We start from the raw sequence: 27,491 nt of genomic DNA, 5'->3' as shown, positions 1-27,491 counted from the left end.
AAGTCTGTTTCAGAGTTTAAAATCACGTGCCGGAGACGATTACGCAGAAGATTTTCAGGCTAGTACTGAATGGTTTAAGAGTTTTAAAAAAAGATTTGCTTTGCATAATGTACATGTCACAGGAGAAGCAGGAAGTGCAGATGAAGATGAAGCCCAAAAATTCGTTGATAGTTTCGACTCTTTAATCAAAGTAAAAAGACCAGAACAAATATTTAACGTAGACAAAACCGGCTTGCAATGGAGACGCATGCCTAATTGTACGTACACACACAAAGAAGCAAAAAGGATGCCAGGATTCAAAGCTTTTAAGGATCGGTTGACTTTGTTACTTGGTGGGAATGCCAAGGGTTTTAAGCTGAAGCCTTTTCTCATTTATCGTTCAGAAAATCCTCGTACATTTAAGCACATCAACAAGCACACACTGCCCATTTACTACCGTTCAAACCCTAAAGTTTGGATGACTCAAGCACTGTTCAAAGACTGGTTCATAAACAGCTTTATTCCCCAGGCTCGTGAATATTGTGTGGAGAGAGAGGTATCCCTTTCAAGATTTTATTGATTATGGACAATGCCCCTGGTTCCTCCCTTCTCATCTGGATGACCTTCAACATGATGTTAGAGTGGTTTTATGCCACCTAACACAACCGCTCTCATTCAACCTATGGATCAGGGTGCTATTTCAGCATTCAAGGCTCACTGTATCTCAGAACGACATTTGCACAAGCCATCGAAGCGATAGATTCTGATGCTTATTTATCTTTGCAAGACTTTTGGAAGTAGTACAACATTCTTCAGTGTATCAAGAATATTTCGACCGCATGGGAATGTGTAACAAAGAATTGTATGTCGGGAATTTGGAGAACGTGTCTAAAATGTTATGCGAATACATTTGAAGGATTTGAAAAAGGAGAGGAACTGGAAGTGATTACAGAAAAAATAGTTAAACTTGCAAAAAATCTTAAATTAGAATGTGAAATAGAAGATGTAGTGGAGTTGCTAGATTGTGAAATAAAAGAACTTTCGGATGAAGAGGTGATTGAATTGGAAGCACAGAGAGTGTCAGAAGAAAAAGCGAGAGAGAGAGGAAGAAGAGGAGCCAGAAAAGAAATTCACTGCAAAGAGTTTATCAGATTCTTTTTTGCAACTGAATATAGCTCTTGCCAGTTTCTAAGCAATGGACCAAAATGTCGAACGATTCACAAAGGTCGAACGTATCATTCAAGATGCTGTGCGTTGTTATCGTGAGATATATGAAGAAAAAAAGAAACAAACTGTTCAAATAAAGCTCAGCATGTTCCTCGTCAAGAGAACATCTCCTACCTCAAGAACATGACCCTGACGATCCACAACCCAGCACAAGCGAAGATTAAAAAAATTGATTTTGTAAATTTCATTTGTATTAATTTTTACATTAATTTTAGATTGTATTTTTGTGTTTAAAATTAGAAGAAACACACGTTTAAACCACAGTGAAAATTATTTAATTGTAAATATTTCAACCTAAGTATCTTAGGACATCATCAGTACAGCATTTAAACAAAATTAGGAATAACATACAGTTAGGGCACATGATTACAATAGAATCTCATGAAACGTGCATAACGTGCTAAAGTAGTACAAAAAAAAAAAAAACAATTATTTAACACAATTTTGTATGATAATTTCCCATACTTTAGGAATAGTAAGAACGTCGTTGCAGTTTAGGTTTGGTCTGTGTAGTAGAGCTTCAGAACTTTCTTTGTATAAACGTTCATGTTTAAATAAAGATCTATGTAAAAGTTTAGCCTTTTCCCAATGGATCCTATGGTTTGGATTTTCAATTCCGTGTTGAGAGAGGCCAGATTTCTGCGGTTTAAGAAGACGAATGTGGTCTTGATGTTCCGAGATGTGTTTCTGAACAGACCTACCTGTCACAAATTCTGCTCCTCTGAAGAATCTTTAAACCAGGAATTAGAAGTTATCAAAAATACAGCCATCCTAAATGGATATAATCCCAAAACAACTCAAAAAATCATCAGTCACTTCTGCATACATCAAACCAGACAGGAAGAAGTGCATAGGATTCCCATACCTTACGTTAAAGGCATCTCAGAACGTCTTTCTAAAATTATGAAGAAATACAATTTTGCCACTACTTACAAACCTATCAACCAAATTCACAACTTATTACCTTCTCCTAAGGACAAATTCTCACCCTTGATTTTACCTGGTGTTTATGAAATTCCATGCTCATGCAAATTATCTTACTTTGGACAGACAGGTAGGTCTGTTCAAAAAAGCATCTCGGAACATCAAGACAACATTCGTCTTCTTAAACCGCAGAAATCTGGCCTCTCTCAACACAAAATTGAAAATCCAAACCATAGGATCCATTGGGAAAAGGCTAAACTTTTACAAAGGCATAAACTTTTACTTTTACATTTATTTAAACATGAACGTTTATACAAAGAAAGTTCTGAAGCCCTACTACACAGACCAAACCTAAACCGCAACGACGTTCTTACTATTCCTAAAGTATGGGAAATTACTACTGTACTACTTTAGCACGTTATGTACTAACTTTTGTACTACTTTAGCACGTTATGCACGTTTTCATGAGATTCTATTGTAATCATGCGCCTGTATGTTATTCCTAATGTTGTTTAAATACTGTACTGATGACGTCCTAAGATACTTAGGATGAAATATTTACAATTAAATAATTTTCACTGCGGTTTATACGTGTGTTTCTTCTAATTATGAACGCACCACAGGTTTCGTTATTTAAAAAAAAAAAAAAAAAAAAATTGTGTTTACATACAGTATTATTTTTCACATTATATACAATATACATAATTATAAATTTAAAAGATTATAAAAATAATTTATAAAGATGATAAAAAGATTAGAAAGGTTAAAGAATACTGTTAATAAATATATGGCCGACATACGACCAGATCGACTTACGACCTGTCAGCCAGAACGGAAGTCGGTCGTAAGTCGACGACCAAGTGTATATGCAATTCCCAAATACAAAAAGTAATAAATTTCTGGTACATTAGTACTGTGAATGGGCTAACGGTTTTCTAATTATATTTTTTAATTTATTTGTTTACGTAATCCAGAAAGTTTTCTCTGGAGATCAAACATGGAAATTTCCAGGTCTCTTCAGACCACCAGTAAGCAGGGTTGTGGTAGCACTCTAGACAATGAAATTCATTTCCCACATAGAGACAATAACAAACATTCATGCCAAAGGCAGGATTCAAACCCTCAGCTTGGAAAGTGGTTAGTGTATCTGTATGGAAAGTAAATGCACTAACCACTTGGCCAATCAGGCTGGATTACTTGCAATTCATTTACACCAGATCTATCCATCATCAGCTTCAGCGTCATGATAGAGAAATTCAGTCATCTTTCCTACCCATCTTCTTTGTCCAGATCTGTGATAAATTTGCATATTGGTGGACTGTATTAGAATGGGTTATGTTAGTTTAACTCACTACCTTCATCGCTAATGCTGGCCTTGTTAGCCAAGTGGTTAGCATATCCACTCTCCAGCCAAAAGTCTGCAGGGTTGAATCCTGCCATGGGCATGAATGTTTGTAATTGTCTGTGAAAATTTTAGTGGTGGTCAGTAGATGGCGCTGGTGTAGATGATGACTATGGTGGTGGTGGTAGTTGCAGTTCACTGTAGTTGGTGAATTGAGTGGTGGAGACTGAGAGTTGTAGAGCAGGTGTATGAAATTTAGTCATGAGGTGCCCTCCCTCGATGAGTCTTTGGACTCATCGAGGGAGGACACCTGCTCTTGGAGGTGTCACCTAATAATAATAATAATAATAATAATAATATCTATGTACAGACCATGCCAAACATCTTGAATTTGAAATAACACAAATTCTATACTAGTACAATGGTCATATCAAGCTATTTTTAAGGCCTTTAATTTTGTACCTAGAGATTATAGATAATCAGGGGTGGCTCATGCATAGGCACTGCAGAACTGCAGCACCCTCAATTTTTCTCGATATATATAAATATATCTATTAATTTATTTTTATTTGCTTTTAATATTTAATTTTATCATCAACAATCCTATACAATTCTCTTATTTTGTATAAAAAATAATAAAAATCCATCTTGTAGCAAGGACACTAGCAGCACTGTTTCTACGACAGTGTCATATTGCTACGCATGCAAGCATATGCACGTTGTAGTGAAATGCGATCTATTAGCGTAATGCAGCACTGTCCGTTGTGCAGTTCCACTGTTGTTTATATGCAGTTTGCACCAGTAGTAGAGTGTTCGTAGTGCTTATCATGTTTACTGCGTCTCTTTAAATATTTGGACATTACAATTAAAATATTTAATTGTAATGACCAAAAATTGTAAATCCATTCCTTTAATTACAATTAAAGGAATGGATTTTATTTTTAAGTAATTTTGAATTATATTAAACTGTATAATTTTATCGATAATAAACAATATTTTTTCATGAAACAAAACAAGAAGAATATATTTTTATTTAAATTAAGGGGATATTAAATCCCACATTATTTCAAAGCCAAATAAGAAACTCGAAGATCGGAATCAAAGAGTTTCATGCCGAATATGGTAAATTATAAAAGATTCGGTGGATTGTAGCGTAAACTAAAGCATATAGTTCAATACCAGGGCAACTCGTTGCAAAGGTGGGTAAAGTTCTGATCACTATTCTTAGTATTACCCATAATATAAAACACATCTCCTAGGAGATGTGTTTTACATTATTTACTCTTTGATTCCGATCTTTGAGTTTCTTATTCAGCTTTGAACTAATGTGGGATTTAATTTAATATCCCTTTAATTTAAATAATGTTACATCGCCGAAGTGAAGCCTGTTGGCTCTTTTATTTAAGTAAAAAGAATATATTTTATTTTTAAATAATTTTGAATTATACTAGACTGTATAATTTTATTGATAATAAACAATATCTTTTCATGTTTAATTTTTACTATAATTTTGATATTTTATCCAAACACATATACACTGTACTTACAGTGTGTATGTATATTTCGAAAATTGCAGCACCCCCACAATTTCAAGCCACGAGCTGCTACTGTAGATAATGAGATAAAATTAAAGACTTTGTTAAGATTATTATTATTATTATTATTCAGGCCTCCATGGAGTCAAAAGACTCATCGCAGGAGGTCCTTTCTAAGAAACACAAGTCTGTCAAGACTCATCGAGGGGGGGGGGGTCCCTCCTAGAAAACACAAAGTCTATCATACCACTCCTTAAATGCATTGACCGTTCTCGCTCTCACCACTCCATCAGGCAATGCATTCCATGGTTCAACTACCCTCAATGCAAATAAACCACTCCTCACCCTCTTTCTCATAGTTTCCTTTCGTAACTTCCAGGGATGGCCTCTTGTCATTGACTCCTTCCCGCTGTTCGACCAAGCGAAAGAACTCCCCGGTGTCAACCCTGTAACCACCTCTCAACAGTTTAAAAGTCTCAATCATATCACCTCTCCTTCTTCTATCCACAAAACTCTGCAGTCCAGATATAAATCCACTTTCATCAAGTACTGAACTGTACAACTATAGACAGCAAATGAAATAGTGTTATTGAACATGATTCTGTGTTTTATGAATTAATTATTTTAATTTAGTTTTAGTTAAGAATACTAATGTTATTATCATGTTGTGAAGAAATAGTAGTTTTGTAAAAGGTGGCACATAAAGAGTTGAGCTTTATGTTGGAGGTTTAATGGATTTTTTACAACACTCAGAAAGAAAGAAATTAGAATTTAATACTCCTATATTTCGTCCTAGTCACTAGGACATCTACGGGGATTACAAAAACAATTAATGTAACATGCACACAAAAACTTACAATACTAAGCCCAACCACGTGGGTGACACTAAAGTCCTATCTAGGTGGAGCGCCCTCTAAGGGCGGTAGTAGGTGGCCTGGAATGTAAGGTGGGACCTCTGGTGATGAGTGTTTCCCAAATCTTCAGAAGCTTAATGCAACCGTATTTGTTAAGATTTGGTTGGTTTTTGAGAGCTGCTGCTGCTTCTAAGAAAAGTCTCTCTTTCTTGAATTTGCTGTGGTGGAGCATGGTGGTTTTCTTCCATGATACTCTGTGGGTGGTGTCCAAAACATGGTCAGCCAAGCCTGAATGGCCATAGTTGTGTTTAACGATGTACGACTTGTGTTCCTCCAGGCAGATGGATGCTGATTTGCCTGTCTGTCCAAAGTATGCAAGCTTACAGGAACAGGGTACTTTGTAAACTCCAGGCAGAGAGAGAGAGAGAGGGGGGGGGGAGCTGATCTTTCGTAGAACGGATAAGGGTAGCAAGTTTGCGGTAGGGCTTATATGCTGTGTGTAGGTTATACTTTTTTAGTATCTTGGCTATTTTTTCCGAAGTGCCTCGGATATAGGGTATGGTGATGGCATTTTTAACTCACAGCACTTAAGCCTCTACACAAGAAAGAGTTGAGCTATGAAACCATATATAATAAAACTCTGAAAAATTAAGCTCTAAAACTCTGAAGGTCTAAAAAAAATTTTATCTGACATACCACTGTGCTACTCTCATACAATTGTTTGTGAATGGCATAAAAGAAATATTCTCTTCTTTAGATTGACGAGTTTGAAGGCTGGTCTATGTTTCCCCTTACAATTCTTTATTTCTTTCTTGCACTATCCATAATTCTAAACTAACTACATTATGATCTTCATGAAAAACTATTAATAAAATTTTAATTTAGCTTTTATGATTACATATCTTCCCAAATAGTGTGCGTATATTACATAAAGCTAAAATAAAATTTAAATTTTAGTAAAGTAAATTAAAGTAAGTAAATTTAATATTTTATTAGAGAACTGCTGTATTATGTAGTAAATTCTTTTTATTATTTAATAACTGTGTGCAATAATGGCTTCAAATTTTATATTAGTCTGTATTTAGAAGTGATAAAATAAATTTATTTGTGGCTGAATTTGCTTATATCTTTTGAGAAGGCAAGATAAGAAGACTAATATTTTATATTCATAGATCTGAAATGAACTTTAAAATGGTTATACATTTCTAGAATTTTGATTATATTCCTGGTATTCCTGTGCATGATGTTGGCAGATATGGAGGGTCAGTTAGCCTTGCAGATTACTGTCCATACATTCAGGTGAGTTTTTCTTTAAGACTGAAGATTCTAATACATGAACTATTATAAGTAAAAAACTATCTCATTTGTATTTTTCATCAGCAATTGTTTATGTAGTGTTATTAAAGTTGAATTAGTCATCAAGTAAATTTCTGTCCTTGTCCAAAATTCCAGCACATAATGGTACACTAGTATTGTGGGTTTAACAACATTTTTTATGCAAAATTTGAGACAGAAAAAATACTTAGATGAAAACTAATCTAATAATGTAAAATGTTCACCTTGGTATTGAAGATAGACATCTTCCGTACAACGACAAGCAGCAGAACACAATTAAAATATAGCATAGCATAAATTAGACAATAACCAATCAGTAACATTTCTTTTTAATTTTTTTTAAAGTGTGTGTGTGCATATATATGCTTGAATTAATAAGGTAATAAACCAAAATAAGATATAAATAATCACTTTACTCAAAAAACACAATGTTTCATCCTAATTTCATAGGGCTACTTCAGGTGTAAAAAGAAAACTAGGAGACTAAGAAATGGTAAAAGATTAACAGGGTGACAATCATTATATAGTTATACAGGAATCTGATGGTTTTAAAAGTATTTAAAAGTTATGTGTTGCATTTTTGAATAAACTGTGTGTGTGTGTGTTCATGTGTTTGGTTAGTGACTAGGATATATTCTAAGAAGTTGATACTAGAATTTAGATTTAAGTATTTGGGATCCAATGTCATTTCTAAAGATCCTGAGATTCTTCTCTTGGTTATTTTATAGCAACAAAGTAATAGTTAGGACCCATACCGTAATAAAATAATAAATTTGGAATTAATAGATGGTTGATACAGTAATAGTTCCCATAGAGAGGATAATTGAAGGCCATTGGATCTGATTAAATTCAGACAATATATAAAGAAAGCTGCAAGACATTTTTTACAAATGTTCCATAAGGAATCTACTCTTGTGTAAGAGCTTGGTTTTCTTCCACAGGATTTTGTGCTTTGTAACAGTGGCATTTTTAGTTTAGCCAGACTGCTTGGGTTCATAGTACTGGATGCAAATTTATGTTCTCCATGGCAGACAGCAGCAGATCTACTTGACTGTCTCAATTACAACAACCCACAGGAGCAAGGAATATAAAACGCAGCTAGAAAGGTGACAAGGTGTCACTTGTTCTAGCCTGCATATCATATTCTTTATGCAGAAGAATAATTATGGAAGGATTACACTTATTGGATAGTTATGGTAGTAGAGTGACCATAGCCGTTACACTGATGTAATGTACATCAGTGTAATATCATACTTGTGTAAAGGATGCTATGCAATGTGTAAAAAAAAAAAAAAGAGGCAAATGATAGTGGAATTAGATTTGAAAAAATCAGAGGTATATCAAGTGTCGAGCAAGTTAGATGTTTATAAGGCTATGAGAATAGTTGGCATATCATAATATATTTTTAAAGAAATAACTAAGTCAGAGTGTTAGCTGTACTCATGACTTGGTTATTTAATTAAAGTCTTGCAGTGGGAAGCAGGAATGGTAAGAAGCAAACTAGTACCATTCCACAAGCATGGTTCTAGAATAGACAATTCCAATTATAGACAAATCTGTACATCTGCAGTTGTAATCAAAGTAATGGAGAAGTTGATTACGAACAGAATACATTAATGGGTTGATGAACATAGGATTCTTTATGATGGTTAGCATTGGTTTGTAAAAGATATGGCTTGTAGTCTACTTACCATATCCTTTTTATGATAGAGTAATAAATGTGTTGGGATCAGGAATATTCATATGGAGTGAAGACTGTTTATAGAGTGACAGCATGCATGCATGAAAATGAGAAAGTAATTAAGGAACAGGGATACAAGAGTTACTGGAGTGGGGAAAGAAATGTAGTCTAATGTCTATAAAAATTAGAGTAATAGGATAGTGAGATATCAGAACAGAGTGACTTTGGTCAAATCTGGTGATTAATCACATGGGCATGACTTCAGAGACTTAATATGGGCTACAATTTGTATACTAAGAAATAAAGGCCTTCATAGCTCAGTCAGTATAGATAAAGCCCTTTGGTGGGAAAGACCTGAGTTTGATTTCCATCAGTAAAGTGAGGAAACTTTATCTGGTCTCTTTCAACTAAAGGTGAGTTAACCGGTCTCATACGGATGTAGGGGGTTTTTGTTCCCTAGAACAGGCAAACCAGCCCGTTTGCCTGTTCTGGGGAAACACATGCATCTACAGATATAGGACTCACCTTATCCTTGATACGGTAGTGGTTAAATGTAGAAAAATCCTCGGCACTGCAAGGTAAAAGAGGAGGGAAGGAACAAGAAGAAGATATAAGGGCTAAGCTTTGGGACATTGAGTTAATGAACCCAAGGATAATTGGCATAAATAAACCTTGTTTGATTGAGAATGATATCCAGGAAGGAATAGAAACATGCAATGCTTGGAAAGAAGTCAAGAGAACCCCCCCCCCCTTCATGGGCAAGGTGCATTGTCCCATGTAACAAGTCACATGTTTGTAGTCCGTATAAATTGGAGGAATATGATGTTCCCAAGTCAGTGCAATGTGTCCAGGTGAAATTGCTATGCGAAGGGAACTAACAGAGCTTGAAAGAGAAGTTGTGATAGGATGCCATATTGTAGGTCTATCTGTTCAGCAAATTGTTGACAAATTGGGCCATCCCAGATCAATAATCAGTGATATTTGTGAGTCAAATGCAAGTATTACCCGCAGTGGATGACCCACCACACTCGGTGAACAAGACCGGAGGATGCTACGAAGGATAATATGTAAAAACGGCCATTCATTAGCCAACACATTGAATGCAGAGTTCAGGGCATCAACTGGAACACGGACCCACACAAAAACGTTCAGATCCGAGGTTCACAACATGGGTTTCCATGGTAGGACTGCAATATACAAACCCCACATTACCTGAACCAACATGCAGGGTCATCTTCAGTGGTGCAAAGAGCTAGTACAGTGTGTGTGTTATGGAGTGACTAATCATGCTATACCCTCTATTGAGCAGATGGATGGGTGTGGCTGATGCCTGGTGAGCATCTCTTACCAGAGTGAATAACTACAACTATGAAATTCGGAGGTGGTGGTCCTGGTTTGGCTTTTGGTGCCACAAAAACTGAACTCTGAGCGGTATCTGGGCATTCTGGACAACTTAATGCTTCTTACTTTGTGGCATTTCTATGGAACTAACCTCTTTCTGCCTCTTTCAGCAAGATAATGCACTTTATCATAAGGCTGTTTTTGCAACAAATGTTGGGAAATTAAAGAAATTAAATTATTCTTAACACGGTTGTAGTTTCCATACTTTACTGAAATGAATCTGAATCACCATGTAATAACACTCAAGGAAAGGATATGCTTTTCACAGGTTTTTGAAATGTAATATTGTGAATTAGTTAATAATTCTACTAAAATTTTACTAATATTTCCACTTGTGCTTAGATAATTTATTATGATATCATACTTAATGTTAAGTTGCAGTAAAACAAATCTTAGGCTGGCTTTAGTTGTATGTGCAACCTGGAACCCGTCCTTTTGATACACCTAAGCCTCCAGCACCTATAAAAGCAGGATGTATCAACTGCCTAGGCTGTACATCCCTAATCCACTGAGATGCTTTAAATGTCAGAAATATTGACATACCCAAACTGCCTCATGGTACTATAACCAGTGCTGCCCACTGTGGAAGTAAAGACCATGATAACAAACCTTGCTCTGCAAAGAAAGCTAAGTGTGTCAACTGTCAGGAAGCAGCAGTGGAAAGATGAAAGAGAAATACAAAATAATAAAACATATCAGGATGTAAAAAGGAAGTTAGCCACCACCTCATCTATCCTGAAATCTTCTTATGCTGAGAAGGTGGAGCCAAGAAAATATCTATTTTGCCATCCCTGAACTTTAGGTCGTGAGTGCTGCTTCTGTTGAGCACATTAGTCACACAGCCTCTAGTCTCACTCCAGAAACCACTTCAAAAATGGTCCCATTCAATTGTTTTTTCATCTTTCCACTTCAGATATGCATTGAAGTAGGGTGTGGATGAGCTCCCTGAACTTGCTGGTCAAAAAATTAATGGCAAGGATTATCACTTCAACCACTAGACACCCTGCCAGAAAAAATGGATACTTTAGCATCCACTGAAAGTAAATTCAACTTACCAAATGATCCTGATACATCAGATGAATACTGGACATCCTTACTATTACATAACACCTTCAGCGAGTCCAAGGACTCATCATGAGAGGACACTATACTCTACTTCGCTAAATACATCTCACTCTCTTCACTGCTACTTAATTTTCTACAACACTACTACCATCAACATCAACTACTGCCCATCAGTTACTTCCCAAAATCAATTGATAAATATAAACCTGGCAAATGTTTGTCAATTGTTTATTTTCAAATTTCCTCTTGGAAATTAGACAGGTCTACCAAAGCCAAAACAATAGTAAAAGTTTTGGATGTTTACCAGAATACTGATGATATCAAGATTCTGCTTCAGAAACACAAGCAATTCTGTTTCAGTCTGCAGGAAACATACTTAAAACCCGGTGAGGATTCCTTCCATAAGGAATTTCACTGTTGTTCACAAGGACAGAACTGAGGATGGTCTCTGCTCACTGTGGAGTAGCTATCCTAAGTGGGCAATCATATTCCTTTCTACAGGGCTAGATTATGTAGTTTTACTCAGATATACTTTTATGTAGTATATCTGAGTGAATAAAAATTATAAGTAGAAATAATGAAGTTATGAAATTATTAATAATTTGAAAAAATACTTATACTTACAATTAAAAAGTACTTAATTATAAAAAAACAACAACTTAGGGACATCGCACACATAGTCTTCCCAGGGCACGAAAGACTATGTGTGCGATGTCCCTAAGTTGTTGTTTTTTTATAATTAAGTACTTTTTAATTGTAAGTATAAGTATTTTTTCAAATTATTAATAATTTCATAACTTCATTATTTCTACTTATAATTTTTATTCACTCAGATATACTACATAAAAAAGAAATAAATAAAAATGATTACAAACAAAAATATTGATTTTACATTATAATTTAGATACATTTTTTTCTTTATTTTAAATCTGAAAAAGCTTTTATTCTTTCATTAATGTCTACTTGAGGAGAGAATGGAAACAGTATGAGAGACAGAATGAGAGAGAGGTATGGGAGTGCTAGAAGAGGAGAAAATGGAAACAGTAGGAGAGAGGGAATGAGAGAGAGGAATGGGAATGCTAGAAGAGGAGAGAATGGAAACAGCAGGCGAGAGGGAAGGAGAGAGAGGTATGGGAATGGTAGAAGAGAGAATAGGAGCAGTAGAGGAGAGGGGATGAGAGAGACATATGGGAATGAGAGAAGAGGAGAGAATGGAAACAATAGGAGAGAGGGAATGGTAAGAGGTATAATGTATGGGGACTCAATGATCCGTGGTGTTCAAGATAGGATGCGTGAGGAGTGTTTGCCAGGAGGAACGATAGAAAGAGTGGCTATGGCAATTAAGAGAGGTGAAAGGATGGATGAAATGATCGTGATGGTAGGAACAAATGACTTGAGTGGTAATGTAAGTCAGGCAGCGAGAGACATGAGATTTTTGCTTGAGGCTGTATGGAAGAAGACAGAGAGAGGAAAGATAGTGTGCGTGTTTCCTAGGTATGATAATGACGATCTGAGCAAAAGAGCGGTAATATTGAATGATATAATAGCTATAATGTGTGATAAGAGAGGACTGGAATATGTGGATGCTTGGAGTGCATTTGAGAACAGAGAGGAATTGTATGCGAGAGACTGCTTACATTTGAATGAGGAAGAACGTAGGCATCTGGAGAGATTGCTGTTCTGAACGAGTCAGTGTGTCCCAGGGAGGATGGTAGCAGGGGTAGCATCTTCTGGGAATGGGTACTTGGGAGAAGGGAAACAACATCAGGTAACACTGAGCCCAGTGGAGTCTAGAGGGGATAATGCTGGGTATAGAAACAATGGCATTTATACATTATACTAATGCCAGGAGTATCTGGAATAAGGGAGAGGAATTGGTCACGCAGATAACAGCAGCCAGGCCAAAAATTATTGGGATCACTGAGACGTGGTTGACAGAAGAGGATATAATAACAGTAATAGAAGTCGCTGGGTACAGCATTTTTTGGCAGAATAGGAAGGGAAAGCATGGTGGTGGAGTACTGCTTATGATAAGTGATGACCTATGTCCTCTAAGAGTGGAGGCTTTGGAAGGCATTGACACTAATGATTTTGAAAGCATATGGTGTGAGGTAGAGGTGAGCAAGATAGGATATTTACTGGGGTGTTGCTACAGACCCAGGAGCACAGAAGGTGGAGACCAAGAGATGTTTAGACAGTTGAGTTTGGCAAGTGCAAGAAGAATGATTGTTACGGGAGATTTTAACTACAGTAGTATAAATTGGGGAGAGGAAGATGCATGTAGCAATAAGGGAATGGAATTTCTAGAATTCTTGAGAGACAAATGTCTTAGGCGACATGTAATAGAGGGAACAAGAGGTTCAAGAGTTTTGGATTTCGTTATAGCATCAGAAGAGTTGATAATAACAGAGATGACATCTCTCCCACCAGATGGAGAGAGTGACCATATGGTTTTGACTTGGAAAATGAATAGACATGCAGAAGTATCAACGAAACGGGAACGTATGTGGAATTATAAGGCAGGTGATTATAATAGTCTTAGACCTCAACTTCGGGAAGTTTCATGGAGGGAGAAATTGGAAGGCTGGGATATCATTAGTGTGTGTGAAATTGTGAAAGAATATTTGTTAGCAGCAAAGGTAAGTTGTATACCACAAGTGAAGAAGAGGACACAATTTGGAGCAAAGTGGATGACAAACAATATCAAGCAGGAATTGCATGTGAAAAAGCGGCTATGGAAGAGATATAAGTAGACAGGTGAAGAGAAGATGCATGAAGAATATAAGACACAGGCCAGAAGAGTGACTAGTATGGTAAGGAAGGCGAAACTGGAATATGAGAGGAGATTGGTCCTAAGATCCAAAGAAAATCCTAGGGAATTTTTTAGGAGGAGAAATGACTATGTAAGAATGATATTGCAGGATAAAAATGGGAATAGAGTGACTGATGCAGAGAACATAGCGGAATTGTTCAATGAACTCTTTATTGGAGTATTTCATCCTGGAGGAGTCAGTTTTAATACTACAGGGATAGGGCAGGTTCGAGGTTTAGAGGTAAGTGTGTTTCAAATACTGAGTACTCTGGTTGTCAGTAAAGCAGTGGGACTGGAGTTTTGAGAGAATGTGCTAAGGAACTGACAATACCTTGGACCTGGCTTTTCAATGAAAGTCTAGCTGCGGGAAAGGTGCCCATGGAATGGAAGGAAGATAAGATGGTGCTATTGGATAAGGGTGGTAGCAGACTAGAAGTGTCTAATTATAGGACAGTTTGTCTGTCATTAGTAGTTAGTAAGATCTTGGAGAAAGTAGTGAGGGACCATATACAGCTTTGGCAGATGAGGATAATGTTATCTGTGAGAATCAACATGGATTTGTGAAGGGGGCGCTCTTGTTTTAGCAATATGCTAGCCATTTATGATAAAGTTACAAGAGCATTAGATGAGGGGAAAGGCATATACTGCCATTTTCCTAGGCTTAGCAAAGGCATTTGACAGGGTGCCACACGGTAAGCTGATATTCAAGTTACAGCACATGGGTCTGGATGTCAGATTGGTCAACTGGATTCAGGATTGGCTGTCTGATAGGTATCAGAGAGTTGTGTTTGGTGGAGCAATATTGAAGAGACAGAAGGTTACAAGTGGGGTTCCTAACAGGGCTCAGTACTGGGACCTGTATTGTTTAACCTTTATATCAATGACATTGTCAGTGGATTGCAAAGGGATATTCAGTTGTTTGCAGATGATGCGAAGCTGGGAAGGATTATTAGTAATAGTGCAGATGTGGTAGCCGTGCAAGAGAATTTGAATAAGCTAGATACATGGGCAAATGAATGGGGGTTTCGTTTAATGCAGCATAATGTAAGGTCTTGAGGTTTGGGAAACATCGATGGGACGCTGCATAATCTATTGGAGGAGTTATACTGGTAGGGGAGACAAGAGATCTGGGGTTGATGATTGATAGAAACCTAAACTTTAGGTGACATATTACAAAGGTGGTGAAGGTAACACAGAGAATTGCTGCAATAATGAGAAGGACACTGACCTGCAGAGATAAAAGGGTTATCATTCCGTTTTAGACTATTGTTCTCAGATTTGGTTCCCATGATTTGAAGGGGATAAATTAACTGTGGAAAGGGTACAAAGACGGATGACAAAGATGGTTTCAGGACCGTACAATGACAGTTATGAGGATCGGCTGAGGGAATGTGTACTGCAGAGTTTGGTGGATAGAAGGAGAGGTGATATGATTGAGACTTTTAAACTGTTGAAAGGTGGTTACACGAAAGAACTCCCCAGTTGACACTGGGGAGTTCTTTCGCTTGGTTGAACAGCAGGAAGGAGTGATGACAAGAGGCCATCCCTGGAAGTTACGGAAGGAAACTGTGAGGAATAGGGTGAGGAGTGGTTTCTTTGCATGGAGGGTGGTTGAGCCATGGAATGCATTGCCGGATAGAGTGGTGAGAGCAAGAATGGTAAATGAGTTTAAGGAGTGGTATGATAGAATTTGTGTTTCTCAGTGGGGGACTCCCCCCCTTGATGAGTCTTGATAGACTTTGTGTTTCTTAAGAAGGACCTCGCACGAAGAGTCTTTTGACTCCATTGAGGCCTGAATAATAATAATAATAATACTTTCTAAGCAACAGCATTTTCAATAGATAACAAGGCTAAAGAATTTAATCTCTCACTCCCCATTGTCGATCGTGAATATATTTGGTAAGTTTTAAAATGCTAAAACCTCTTTCAGCTGTTGCTACTGTTATAGGAATTGTCAGTAAAATTCTCAGTGCACCCCACGTATTTGGAACTGAATTCTGCAAATTCCTTGCTTTTAAAAATTGTAAAGTTTCTAACAGTGAATTGATAGTTTCTGGAAGTAAACTGTTTAGAGATTTAATTTCTTCAAAGAGTTTGTTCCCGTCAATGTCACTCTATTTTCATCATTAAAAATCAAATGCAAATCCATACAATGTTTTCCTCATTCATTTAAATTGCCTATTTTAGTTAAATTAAAGAGAAAAACCCCAATTTTGTTCATAAGTTTTTATTTGCTCAAATCTTCTTCAAGAGATGTTAATATTGTGTCTAAAATGATAGTGAATATAATTATTCTAAACTTGGTTTTCTCATCAACAGCAACGATGGTGTCTTCAGATTTGTAATTAAATAATTTCTTTTTATGGAGCCAATATTTGCAGAATTTTTTCTGCAAATATTGGATCCATAAAAAGAATTCACTTCAAATTCACTCTCCAAGTCTTTTAGAAATTGTGCAAACTGGCAGTGATTGAGGCCTCTGGATCAGATGTAGTTCACAGTATTTGTCACAGGCTTGAGCATGCTGCTCATTTCCTGCTGATGAATAAGGCAGTGGAAAGATTTCAGTTTTGGTATGTCTGGATACATTTCCTTTAACTTTGCTGCAAGTCTTCACACAAAACCTTTATTTTTGCCTGTCATTGTGGAGCACCATCGGTTGTCACTGCTACGAGCCTGTTCAGAGGAAGTTGGTATTTTTACAATATGCCCCACACGGCATTAAAAATGTCTTCCCCTGTAGTGGTTCCATGGATGGGAATCATTTCCAAGAACTCTTCAGTAATATTCATATTGTCGTCGCAGGCCTGAAGAAACAAAGCAACTTGAGCCACGTCGTGAATATTGAAACTTTCATCAAGTGCAATGGAAAAGCACTGTATGTTTGTGGATATTTCTTGCAACTGGTCACGCAGATTATCTGCCATTTTGGTTATTCTTTTGATCACAGTATTTCTGGACAAAGAAATATCGCAAAATACTTTCACATTTTTGGGACATACGTTTTCGGCCGCTTTTATCATACACTCCTTAACCAAGGAACAGTCACTAAAAGGTTTGGAATGTTTCGCCAATAAATAGCTGATTTCATAACTGGCTCACTGCTGATTCATTATCTTTCATAATTTTTGAAAATGCTTGTTGTTGATTTCGAAGTTAATTCTTCATACTTTTTAATTTTTCTTCTCTCAGTTTACCCTCAAAGCATAAATATTGTTCTTTGTAAATTTTATTGTAGTGCTTTTTTATATTATATTCTTTGGCAACATTAATTGTTTCATTACAAATAATGCACACAATTTTGTCCTTTGTTTCAGTGCAGAAGTAATTCAGTTCCTATTTTTCTTGAAATTTTCTTTCCTTATCAGCAATTTTCCTTTTTCTTGTTGGCTTGGAAAGTGACGTTGCCTCGGTGAATAAATATAATATTAATATTATTAACAATTTTTATAAAAATTTTTGAATAAAAATGCACAGAACTGTAGACCAGTGCACGATACTATTGCAAATAAAAATAAAAAATAATAATAAAAGGGATTCTCTCACTGCTAGGTTGTCGTTGAATTGTGTTCGGCAAACTGACTTAAAAGATCACTGATTGACTGTAGCAGGCAATTATAAACTCATAGCTGGATTCACATGAGTGCGTATGCTGCGAGTCACGTGAACAGCTGGTAGCCAATAGAATTCAACTTTTTCAGCACGCTACCAGTAGCGTGCTATAAATTAACAATGAAAGCATAAATATTGTTTACGATTGATTAGGATCAGATCTAACATTGAAATTGCGACATAAATTTTTATTACTGCAATTATATTATAGCAGGTCGTTGCATCCATATTATAACTATAAATGTTGTATGAAAACGAATAAATCGATACTGTATTTACTCAAATATAATTTGCACTTTTTTTCCCCAAAATCAAAGCTAAAAAATCATGGTGCGAGATATATGTGGGGATTTTTAGAAACTAAAGTTTTCAGAAAACAAACTGAAAATGGGGATGACTTACCAAGAATCTCTTCTTCGTTATAGGTATTTCTGGCCTCAAAAGCGGTTTCCTTGTGTGCATTGTCAAAGTCATCTATCCAAATAGCATCATCTTCTTTTCCATTATTCCAAGTAATTTACAAGATTTTAGATACATAATGAACACCCTTCACAAATGTCTGAGAAGTGAAAGCAGAACACGAAATAGACAGCAATGGCAGGCCAATAAAGACAGAACAGCTATGAAGATGTGGATATGATTGGTGCGGTGTTAACAAAAGATCGCATTATCAAAACACAAAGTCATGCCGACATTTTTGAGCTGAAACGCTAATTCTCTTCAACCAAATTCCATATCTGAAACTTTCATAACAATATTCACTTTATATGTCTTAGTTTTAACATGCTTACAAATTTTATTGCAGCTTTGTGTTTGAGTTAGTGGGCGCACTCACACACATCTAACTAAAAACAATAGATTTTAGTTAGATACTGTGTTTGCCGGTGCAACATATGGTTTTGCTCGAGTCTAAACAGCATGGTTAATGTGGGAGGGGACATGTGATTCATTAGTTAGTGCCATTTTTATACCAGTTGTTTCTAATCGCACTAAAGAAATATATTACACAGACAGCAAATGTCTCTGTACTTTATTCAGTGGTACAATAAAACTATTGTACCACTTGTTTTTCTTGCATCTGCAGTATAGTGGCAGTTGGGGAAGGCATGTTGTTTACTGCGGGGAGCTAGTTATCATCTCGACGTGAAAGTGGTTAAACTTTATTTTCATCTGCGATGTATATGTAAAACATTTGAATTTCTTTTTTCATAAAGTAAACTCAGGGTACAGGGGTGTGAGTGATATGTGAGGGTGAGTTATATTTGAGTAAATATGGTATTTCTGTTTTTTTATAAAAAGCAACCATCCTTTTTTAATCTTTCCTTGAGGCATCGGGGGATGCCTCCGGGCTGCAAGTTTGACACCCCTGCTGTGCATGATTTTAATACATTTATAACAGTTTTTAAATCCATATTTTTGCTTGCATAGATTTGCTTATTATGTTTATCTGATGAAGTATGTCATACAATATCACTAACATAACTAAAAAGGAATAGATGCAAAGTTTTTTCTGCTAGTGTTAAAGATTCAGATTTGGTGGCTGCATCGGTTGAATTTTCACTAAGTATTATCATTGCATCATGAATTTTGACAATTGCCTAACTGACGTTATGCATTGAATGCAACTCTCCCAATGAGTTTCACATACTGCTTTAATAGTGAAATTTGATACATTGTCAGATAAAATTTTCCATCTAGCTACAGATGCCGAAAATAATATATAAAGGCACCGAATAACACCAAAAAATGAAATAGATTGTGGGCAAGACATTGCTACATCTCCTATAACCAAATTTAAAGAATGGCAAACACAAGGTGTTTAAAATGCTCGTGGATTTTCTTGCCATAAGCAAGATTGAACACCTTTATTTTTTCCTCGCATATTGGACCCATTGTCATAGCCCTCTCATCTAATGTCACTTATATTTAAGTTTAAATCTAAAAGTAATTGAATGATCTTATGAAATAATGATTCTCTCGTTGATTGCATAGAATGAAACAAAATGCTCTTGTATAGCTAAAACAGACTCAGTTAAATCTACAAATCGCAGAGTAACAGAAAGTTGTTCTTTGTGACTAATGTCAGGGGTGCAATCTAAAATAACAGAAAAGTATTTTGCCTCTTTCGCATGCTTAACAATATCTGCGAACTGCTGATGGCAAAATAGAAATTATTTCATTTTGAATGGTTTTACCACAATATGTTACATGGGTTTTCTTAGATAGAATGCACTGTACGTGTTTATCATATTTATTAATAATTCTATCAAACCCAAAAAAAATTCCATTATTTGGAGTGTACAGCTGATCTGAAGAACCGCATAATGCCAAGTTATGGGTTGATAAATATAATATAATATCACACAGCCTATTCAGTACATTTTTTTCCCAATGCTCTCATTCTTTAACAATGACTGATTGCATTTCTTCATCGATTATTTTACATTTTTGAAATCTCACAGTTGTTTCAACTCACTTGAAATAATTTTTTACATGTTCAGATGAATTTTCGTGACTCTTTAATTAATCATTTATATGTTTCCACTTAAAATGACCAACTGATCCTAAGGCTGAAGTCACTTTACGGGAATAAAATAGTTTCCACCACTCATTGAATAAATAAGCCACTTTGGTAAATATTTTTCACCATATGTAGTTATTCTATAATACATTGATATTGAAAAATATCGATTTTCTGAATATCTAGGAAAAACGAAATCACCTCTGGTACATTCTAATAAATTTGACGATAAAATATGATTGCGAAATGCAGAATGTAATGGGAAAGGCCTTGTAGAAGGATCAATATACTGAAAAGTACTTTCAGAAATGAGAATAATATTCTGCAGGTTTTCTTTGACATTTGTTATTTTTTAATTTGAAATCATTATTTTCATGATCTTTTTCATTTGGATTTATATCATCAGAGTTTAATTCTCTAGAATTTTCATCGTGTGTTGTATCTTCTTCTATTCAAATGTTAATTGAAGTAGAACCAGATGACTTTATTGGTTTTAGAAAGCTAGATAAATATTTTTCTCTTTCTAATTTCCTTTTATGATTTTCTACTACAGATAATTTTTAGAAGACATTTTGAAGGATCAAAAATTCCAAATTTCTACAATAAAAAATTGAATTAATAATAACAGTAAAAAGGATTAAATAACAAAATGTAAAACTTACCACCAATATTAATATAAATTTCAGCAACAAATATAAAACAAAGCAAATACGTAAATAGTTCACAATACATAGCACATCTAAACAGAAAGAAGTTCTAGTATGAATAATCAATGCAATGACAATGAAAAAGTGATCATTTAATGCTTTAAATGCAAATTGAGCAGTTCTACTTTTATACTATGAACACGAGTCATTATATATAGTAAAAAGCTTGTGTTCAGGTGCTTTAACCGCAATACTTCGGTAAGGTTCGTGTTCAGCTGATATTCGGATTTAACAGAACTACTTCAGTAATGTTCGTGTCGCATTTTATTCAACTTTGTATTTTGCCATTACAAATGCATTTACCAGTCAATATTAAATAATGTAATATTATTTATATATAGGATAATAAAAATTACTTCGGTCGTCATCATCATCATGCCTATTAAGGATTTAGGTCTAGGGTGGCCTGTTCTGGCCTTAGAAGTCATCAGTGAACCTTTTAAGAGGACATCCTGGTTTTCTTTTTCCTAATGGCTTGTACTTTAAGGCTTGTTTTGGTAATCTTTCTGTTTTCATTCTTTGAGCGTGTTCCATCCATTTATGTTTATATTTTTTAATTTTTTCTATTACTGATTCCTGGTTTAATTCTTTCATAATGTCTTCGTTTCTTTTGTGATCAAATAGGGTATACTTTGCAGTTTTTCTCATAAACTTCATTTCTGCTGTTATTAATCTTTGTCTTTTTGTTTTATTGTCCACGTTTTACTTCCATACATTAGGACTGGTAGGGCTAATGTATTGTATACTTTTAGTCTGGTTTATTTTTGAACTAGATTTGGTTTAAATATAGAGTTAATTACACTTATTTTTTAAATATTTTGCAATTTTTACGTTTATATCTTTTTCAATTTCATATGTAATCATACAACCTAGGTAGTTAAATGAATTCACCTGTCTCTTACTATTTTGGTTCTTACTGGATCTTGTCCTTTAAAAGCCATAGTTTTTGATTTTTCTGTTGATATTATCATACCATAATCTTTGGCTATTTCATTTAGATTTAAAATTGCTTTCAGTAAGTTATCTTCAGAATTTGTAATTATTATTTGGTTATTGGCAAAAAGGAGTGTTTAAGTTCACAGTAGGAGACAGTTTAATACCTTGATGGAAATTTTTATTCCATTTTATTATTATTTTATTTAGGTAAATATTAAAAAGAGTTGCTGAGAGGGGATATTCCTGTCAGACTCCTTGGTTTATCATTCTCGTATATGATAGCTCGTGATTTAATCTTATTCGTATTTGATTATTTTCATATATACTTACGATAGCTTTTAGGATATTATTTTTTATTTGTCTTTCTTTTAATATGTTAAGTAAAATGCTTTTTCAAAGTCAATAAATGTAATGTGTGTTTCTAAATTGTATTCTCTTCTTTTCTCTATGATTAATTTTAGGCAAAAGGCTGGGTCTATATATGATCATCCTTTTCAAAATCCATTCTGTACTTCTAAAATAAAGTTTTCAGAATATTTTATTAGTCTGTTATTTAAAATTCTGATATATATTTTGTAACAGGAATTTAGTATACTTATACCTCTATGGTTTTTAGGGTCATCTCTACTACCTTTTTTAAAGATAGGAATCACAATTGCCTTTTTCCATTCTATTGGGGGGGGGTTACCAGTGTTGAATAGATTTTATTTAAAAATAATATGAGTCTTTCTTTGAACCTTGTTCCTGCATATTTATATAGTTCTGAACCCAGCTTATCTTCTCCAGGTGATTTTCTGTTTCTTGTTTCTTTCAGGCTGATTTCTAATTCTTCTTTAGTTATTTCATTTTCATTAAATGTTTGTCAGTTATCTTTTTTAAAATATTTATCTGTCCACAATTCTGTATAGAAATTTCAAAATTCTTATAATTTCCATTCGATGTTTAATTTTGTTTTCTTTAGTATCTGTATTTAAGTGTTTAAAATCTAATTTACTTCTTATATACATTGGATCTTATTTTATATAAATCATATTCTAAATTAGAAAAAAAATTGTTCCATGTCTTTTTTTTTTCAGCTTTCTCTTTTAGCTATGGCTCTTATTCTTTTATATTCTATTTCATCTTCTAATCTTTTACTGCTTAACCATTTATGATAGGCTTCTTTTTTCATTTTACTTTCTTTCATTGATTCATCCCATCTTCAGTTTTTTTCTTTTAATTGAATTTTTTGGACTTTCCTAAGTTTTAAATTGCTGCTGCATTTATTATTATTATTACCACCCCAAGACCTCATGGAGTCAAAGACTCATCTGGGAGGTCCATTTATCACACACAGCTCATCATACCATGTTTTAAACACATTCAAACTCTTTGCAGACACCACATTCTCAGGCAAGGCATTACAATCATTCACAACTCTGCACGAAAAAAACCTGCCTCTCACTCCCCTACTCACACCCTCTTTATACAGTTTCCAGGGATGACCTCTGGTTCTCCCCTGATTTCCCACTATTCTCTGTAAAACTTCTCCAGCATTGATCCTATAACAACCCCTTACCAACTTGTAAGTCTCTATCATATCTTCCCTCTTCCTCCTGTCCACCAGACTCTGCAAATTACATCTTCTCGATCTTTCCTCATACTCGACATTCCAGAGGTCTCCTTTGGACCCTTTCCAACATCTCTTCAGCCTTCTGAAAACCCAGTGACCAAATCTGGGCACAACAGTCCATGTGTGACCTAATCAAAGCCTTATACAATGGAACAAGATTCTCCCTACTTCTACATGTCAGTGTCCTCCGCATCATTCACAGAAGCCTTTGTGTGTTGTCTTCACAATTTTGGCGATGTGTCCCCTAAATTTTAGATCCTTATCCACTATCACCCCCAGATCTCTTATTTCCTCTACCTCCAACAATATATTCTCACCAAGCATAAATTCTGCATCCCATCTTTGTTTTCAAAATTTTAAAACCTTACATTTTGCAACATTGAACTTGTATCCCCATTTCCATGCCCAATTATTCAATCTATTCAAGTCTTCCTGTAATGCCACAACATCTTCACTACACTTTATGGCTCCTCCCAACTTTGCATCATCTGCAAACAGCTGCATATCTCCATCCAAATCTTCACCTATATCATTAATATATATTCTCACCAAGCATAAATTCTGCATCCCATCTTTGTTTTCAAAATTTTAAAACCTTACATTTTGCAACATTGAACTTGTATCCCCATTTCCATGCCCAATTATTCAATCTATTCAAGTCTTCCTGTAATGCCACAACATCTTCACTACACTTTATGGCTCCTCCCAACTTTGCATCATCTGCAAACAGCTGCATATCTCCATCCAAATCTTCACCTATATCATTAATATACAAGTTAAACAGCAATGGACCTAAAACAGACCCCTGAGGCACTCCACAAAGCGATATCCAGAAAAAGCTTTCCTTTTCCTGGATATCGCTCCCCCATACACAACTTGTTGATACCTATCATATAGCCAGTCTCCAATCCAATGCACCAATCTAACTAATATCCAACCCCATCTGCTCTGGTTTGACGGTCAACCAATCATGAGCTACTCTATCAAAAGCTTTTGCAAAATCCAAGTATATTTCTATATATCCTTTTCCTCTGTTCAAGGAAGCAGTCACGTTATTGTAATAAGTGAGTAGATTACTAAAACATGACCTCCCTTTAGCAAATCCATGCTGTCCATCAAAGATTATACCATTGTTATCAACCCAACTCTGGATCCTAATTCTCACAAGCTTCTCCAACAACTTAACCACAACACCTGACACACAGATAGGCCTATAGTTTGATGCTTGAGTTCGATCACCTCCATTATGAAGTGGCACAATCTTGCCCTCCTTCCACTCCTTAGGAACTTGACTGAGTGCAAGACTCATATTAAAAAAATATGTCAAGGCAGGCATCAACTCCCTGTCACATTCTTTCAGAATATGTGGTGATATATTATCAAGTCCCACAGCCTTATTAACATCTAGTTTACTCAACTCCTCATACACCTCTTGCTCACCTACAGTCAGTCTCTCCTCCCCATCATCAACTGCTCTCAATCCCTCCATGAAGTCACATTCACAAGATTGAAAGATCTTTATGAACTGCTCATTAAGTATCTCCACCACACATTCTGCATCAGCTGTCTTTATACCATTTTCTCCAATCAATGTCATCCTTCCATAATGATTCTTTCTTTTGCTGGCTACATATCGAAAGAATTCCTTAGGATTCTTTTTGGCTTCATTAGCTAACTGCTGTTCATACCTCTCTTTAGCTACTCTCATCAACCAAGTCACCCTCCTTGCCTGGTCTTTGTAGACCTCATGAAATTGGTTATTTCCAGTTCTCTTATGCTGCCTCCACAATGCCCTTTTTCTCTGTATCGCATGCTTAATCTCTTTATTCATCCATCTCACACCCACCTTATTTAACCTTCTCACCCTTGGAATACATTTAGACATTGCATCTGCTAGATATTTTTTGAAAATCCCCCAAGCTGCATCGATCTCTTTTCCAGCTCACTCCTCATTCCATGCTACACCTTCAAGCTGTCTCCTGAGCTCTTCATAATCACCCCACTTGTAGTTCCACATATACCCTTTTCTCACAGGGGTCCTTGCACTGCTGGCAACCACCCAGGTAATCACCTCATGGTCACTCTCACCAATTGGTGGATGATTTGACACCTCATTTACAATTACATCCTACTGCCTCTGATGAGATGACCAAATCCAAGCCCCTCAATCCTCATGTGCCCTCTGTTACATACTGTCTGAGGTAGTTATCCCTCAAAAACTCAAGAAACTCATTTTCTTTTCGTCAAGTTGCTATCTCATCATTCCAGTCTATGTTGCCATAATTACATACATACATACATACATAGCTCATGGCAAAAACAAAAACATGATGTTAAAAAAGAGAATCATGATGTCATTATATATTAACAGAATTGAAGAATTTAAAATATTTGAAGTTAAAACTTTTAAGGAAAACACAGATCTAATCCAAGAAGTTGGAAAATTAAAATAAGAGTTAAAAGTAAAAGTCATAATATGTTATAATAAGGAAAAGAAACATATATATCATTATAAATTCAGATCTAAGTTTGTAATCCAGGTCACGGCTCCTGAAGCTGTGACCTGGATTACCATAATTAAAATCACCTTAATGATCACCCTTTTCTTATTTACTTGGCTAATTTGATTGTACATTTCATTATCACCACCATCCACATTACCTGTTCTATAACAACATCCCACCAAGTATTTGATTCCATTCACCTCTATCTCACACGATACTGCCTGAAAACCACTGGCACTATTTCCATTTTGCATCTCTACTTGGTATGGACATAACTCTTTCTCTATCATCAATAGCACTCCCCCTCCCTTTTTACCCCCTCTGTCCTCATGAAACACATCATACTCTTCGATCTCTATTCCTGTCAGGATGTCATCCTCTTCCAACCATGTCTCACTTATTTCGACAATCTTTAGGTGAACAGACACAATTAGTGCAACCATTTCATCTGCCTTGTTTCTTATACTTCTAGCATTGGTATACAAACACAACAGCTCATTTCTGGATCTACAGCTAGTTCCACTGATACCACTCACTCGATGTGATCTCTCCATGCTAGACTGTGGCCATTTCCCTTTCTGCTTCTTCATTTTAGAACCCTTTTCAATTCCAACTGTTTCCTCTTGATCCCTGGTCATCCCATTCCTTTCCTGCTTACATTTGCTCACCTCCTCTTGGAGCATCCACCTTTCTCATGCTGTGTATCCCTGAGCCTCCCCATTTCCCTGCTCCTCTTGCACACACATTCTCTCATTTTCTATACTCATACCACTCACTTCCCCATTCATAACCACCTCTTCAATCTCTCCTGTCTTACTCTCCTGCTCTTCCACATCACTTCCCACTTGATCTGATTCATTCTCTCTATTCACTTCTCTACCTTCCAGCAGCAGTCTCTCCAAGCGACTCGCACCATAACCACTCAAATGCAGGGCATCGCTCCCATACAGCTCACTTCGTCCCTCAAACTCATTCCACACATTAACAAACTGTACTCCTGCTCCTCATACATTTCAGCTAGCATATCATTCATAATCCTTGCTCTCCACCTCATTTCACCACAGTCATACCTAGGCAACACGCTAACTACCCTTCCTGTCACACTATTCTCTTTTATCCTTCTAAGCAGCCTCCTGATATCCATTCTGACACACTCTTTGTCCTCTCTCAAATCATTTGTACCTATTAATACTATTAATTCTTTTGCTCGCTCCTGCCTCATATCCAATGCCTCAATCACTCTACTCATTTTAGCACCTGGAAAACATTCCTTGTGCATTTTATCCTCCAGCACACCTTTAATAATGGAGTCGCTATACAACGCCACTCGCTCATCTTTCATTAACTCTTTCATTCCATCATTATTTATTTTAATAGTTTTTACCAGAATTTTCTTAATTTCATCATTCCGCATCCATTTCATTTCTTGCCTCATCCAATGCAA

The 27,491-nt window shown here is 35.8% G+C and overlaps 1 protein-coding gene across 1 annotated transcript in view; it reads left to right on the top strand.

Annotated features, from left to right (window-relative positions):
- The window catches only part of Invadolysin (leishmanolysin-like peptidase, invadolysin), a 658,154-nt gene that overhangs the window by 539,738 nt on the left and 90,925 nt on the right, over window positions 1-27,491 (top strand). The window contains exon 14 of the mRNA XM_090405783.1: window positions 7,071-7,160. Coding sequence (XP_090261909.1) covers window positions 7,071-7,160 — 90 coding nt within the window. The remainder of the gene's footprint in view (window positions 1-7,070; window positions 7,161-27,491) is intronic.

Source organism: Typopeltis vanoorti, chromosome 15, assembly GCF_054136105.1.
Source record: "Typopeltis vanoorti isolate ZY-2024b chromosome 15, IOZ_Tvanoo_1.0, whole genome shotgun sequence".
Classification (NCBI taxonomy): Eukaryota; Metazoa; Arthropoda; class Arachnida; order Uropygi; family Thelyphonidae; genus Typopeltis; species Typopeltis vanoorti.
The sequence above is the reverse complement of the archived record's forward strand: the minus strand, read 5'-3'. Positions and strand labels throughout refer to the sequence as shown.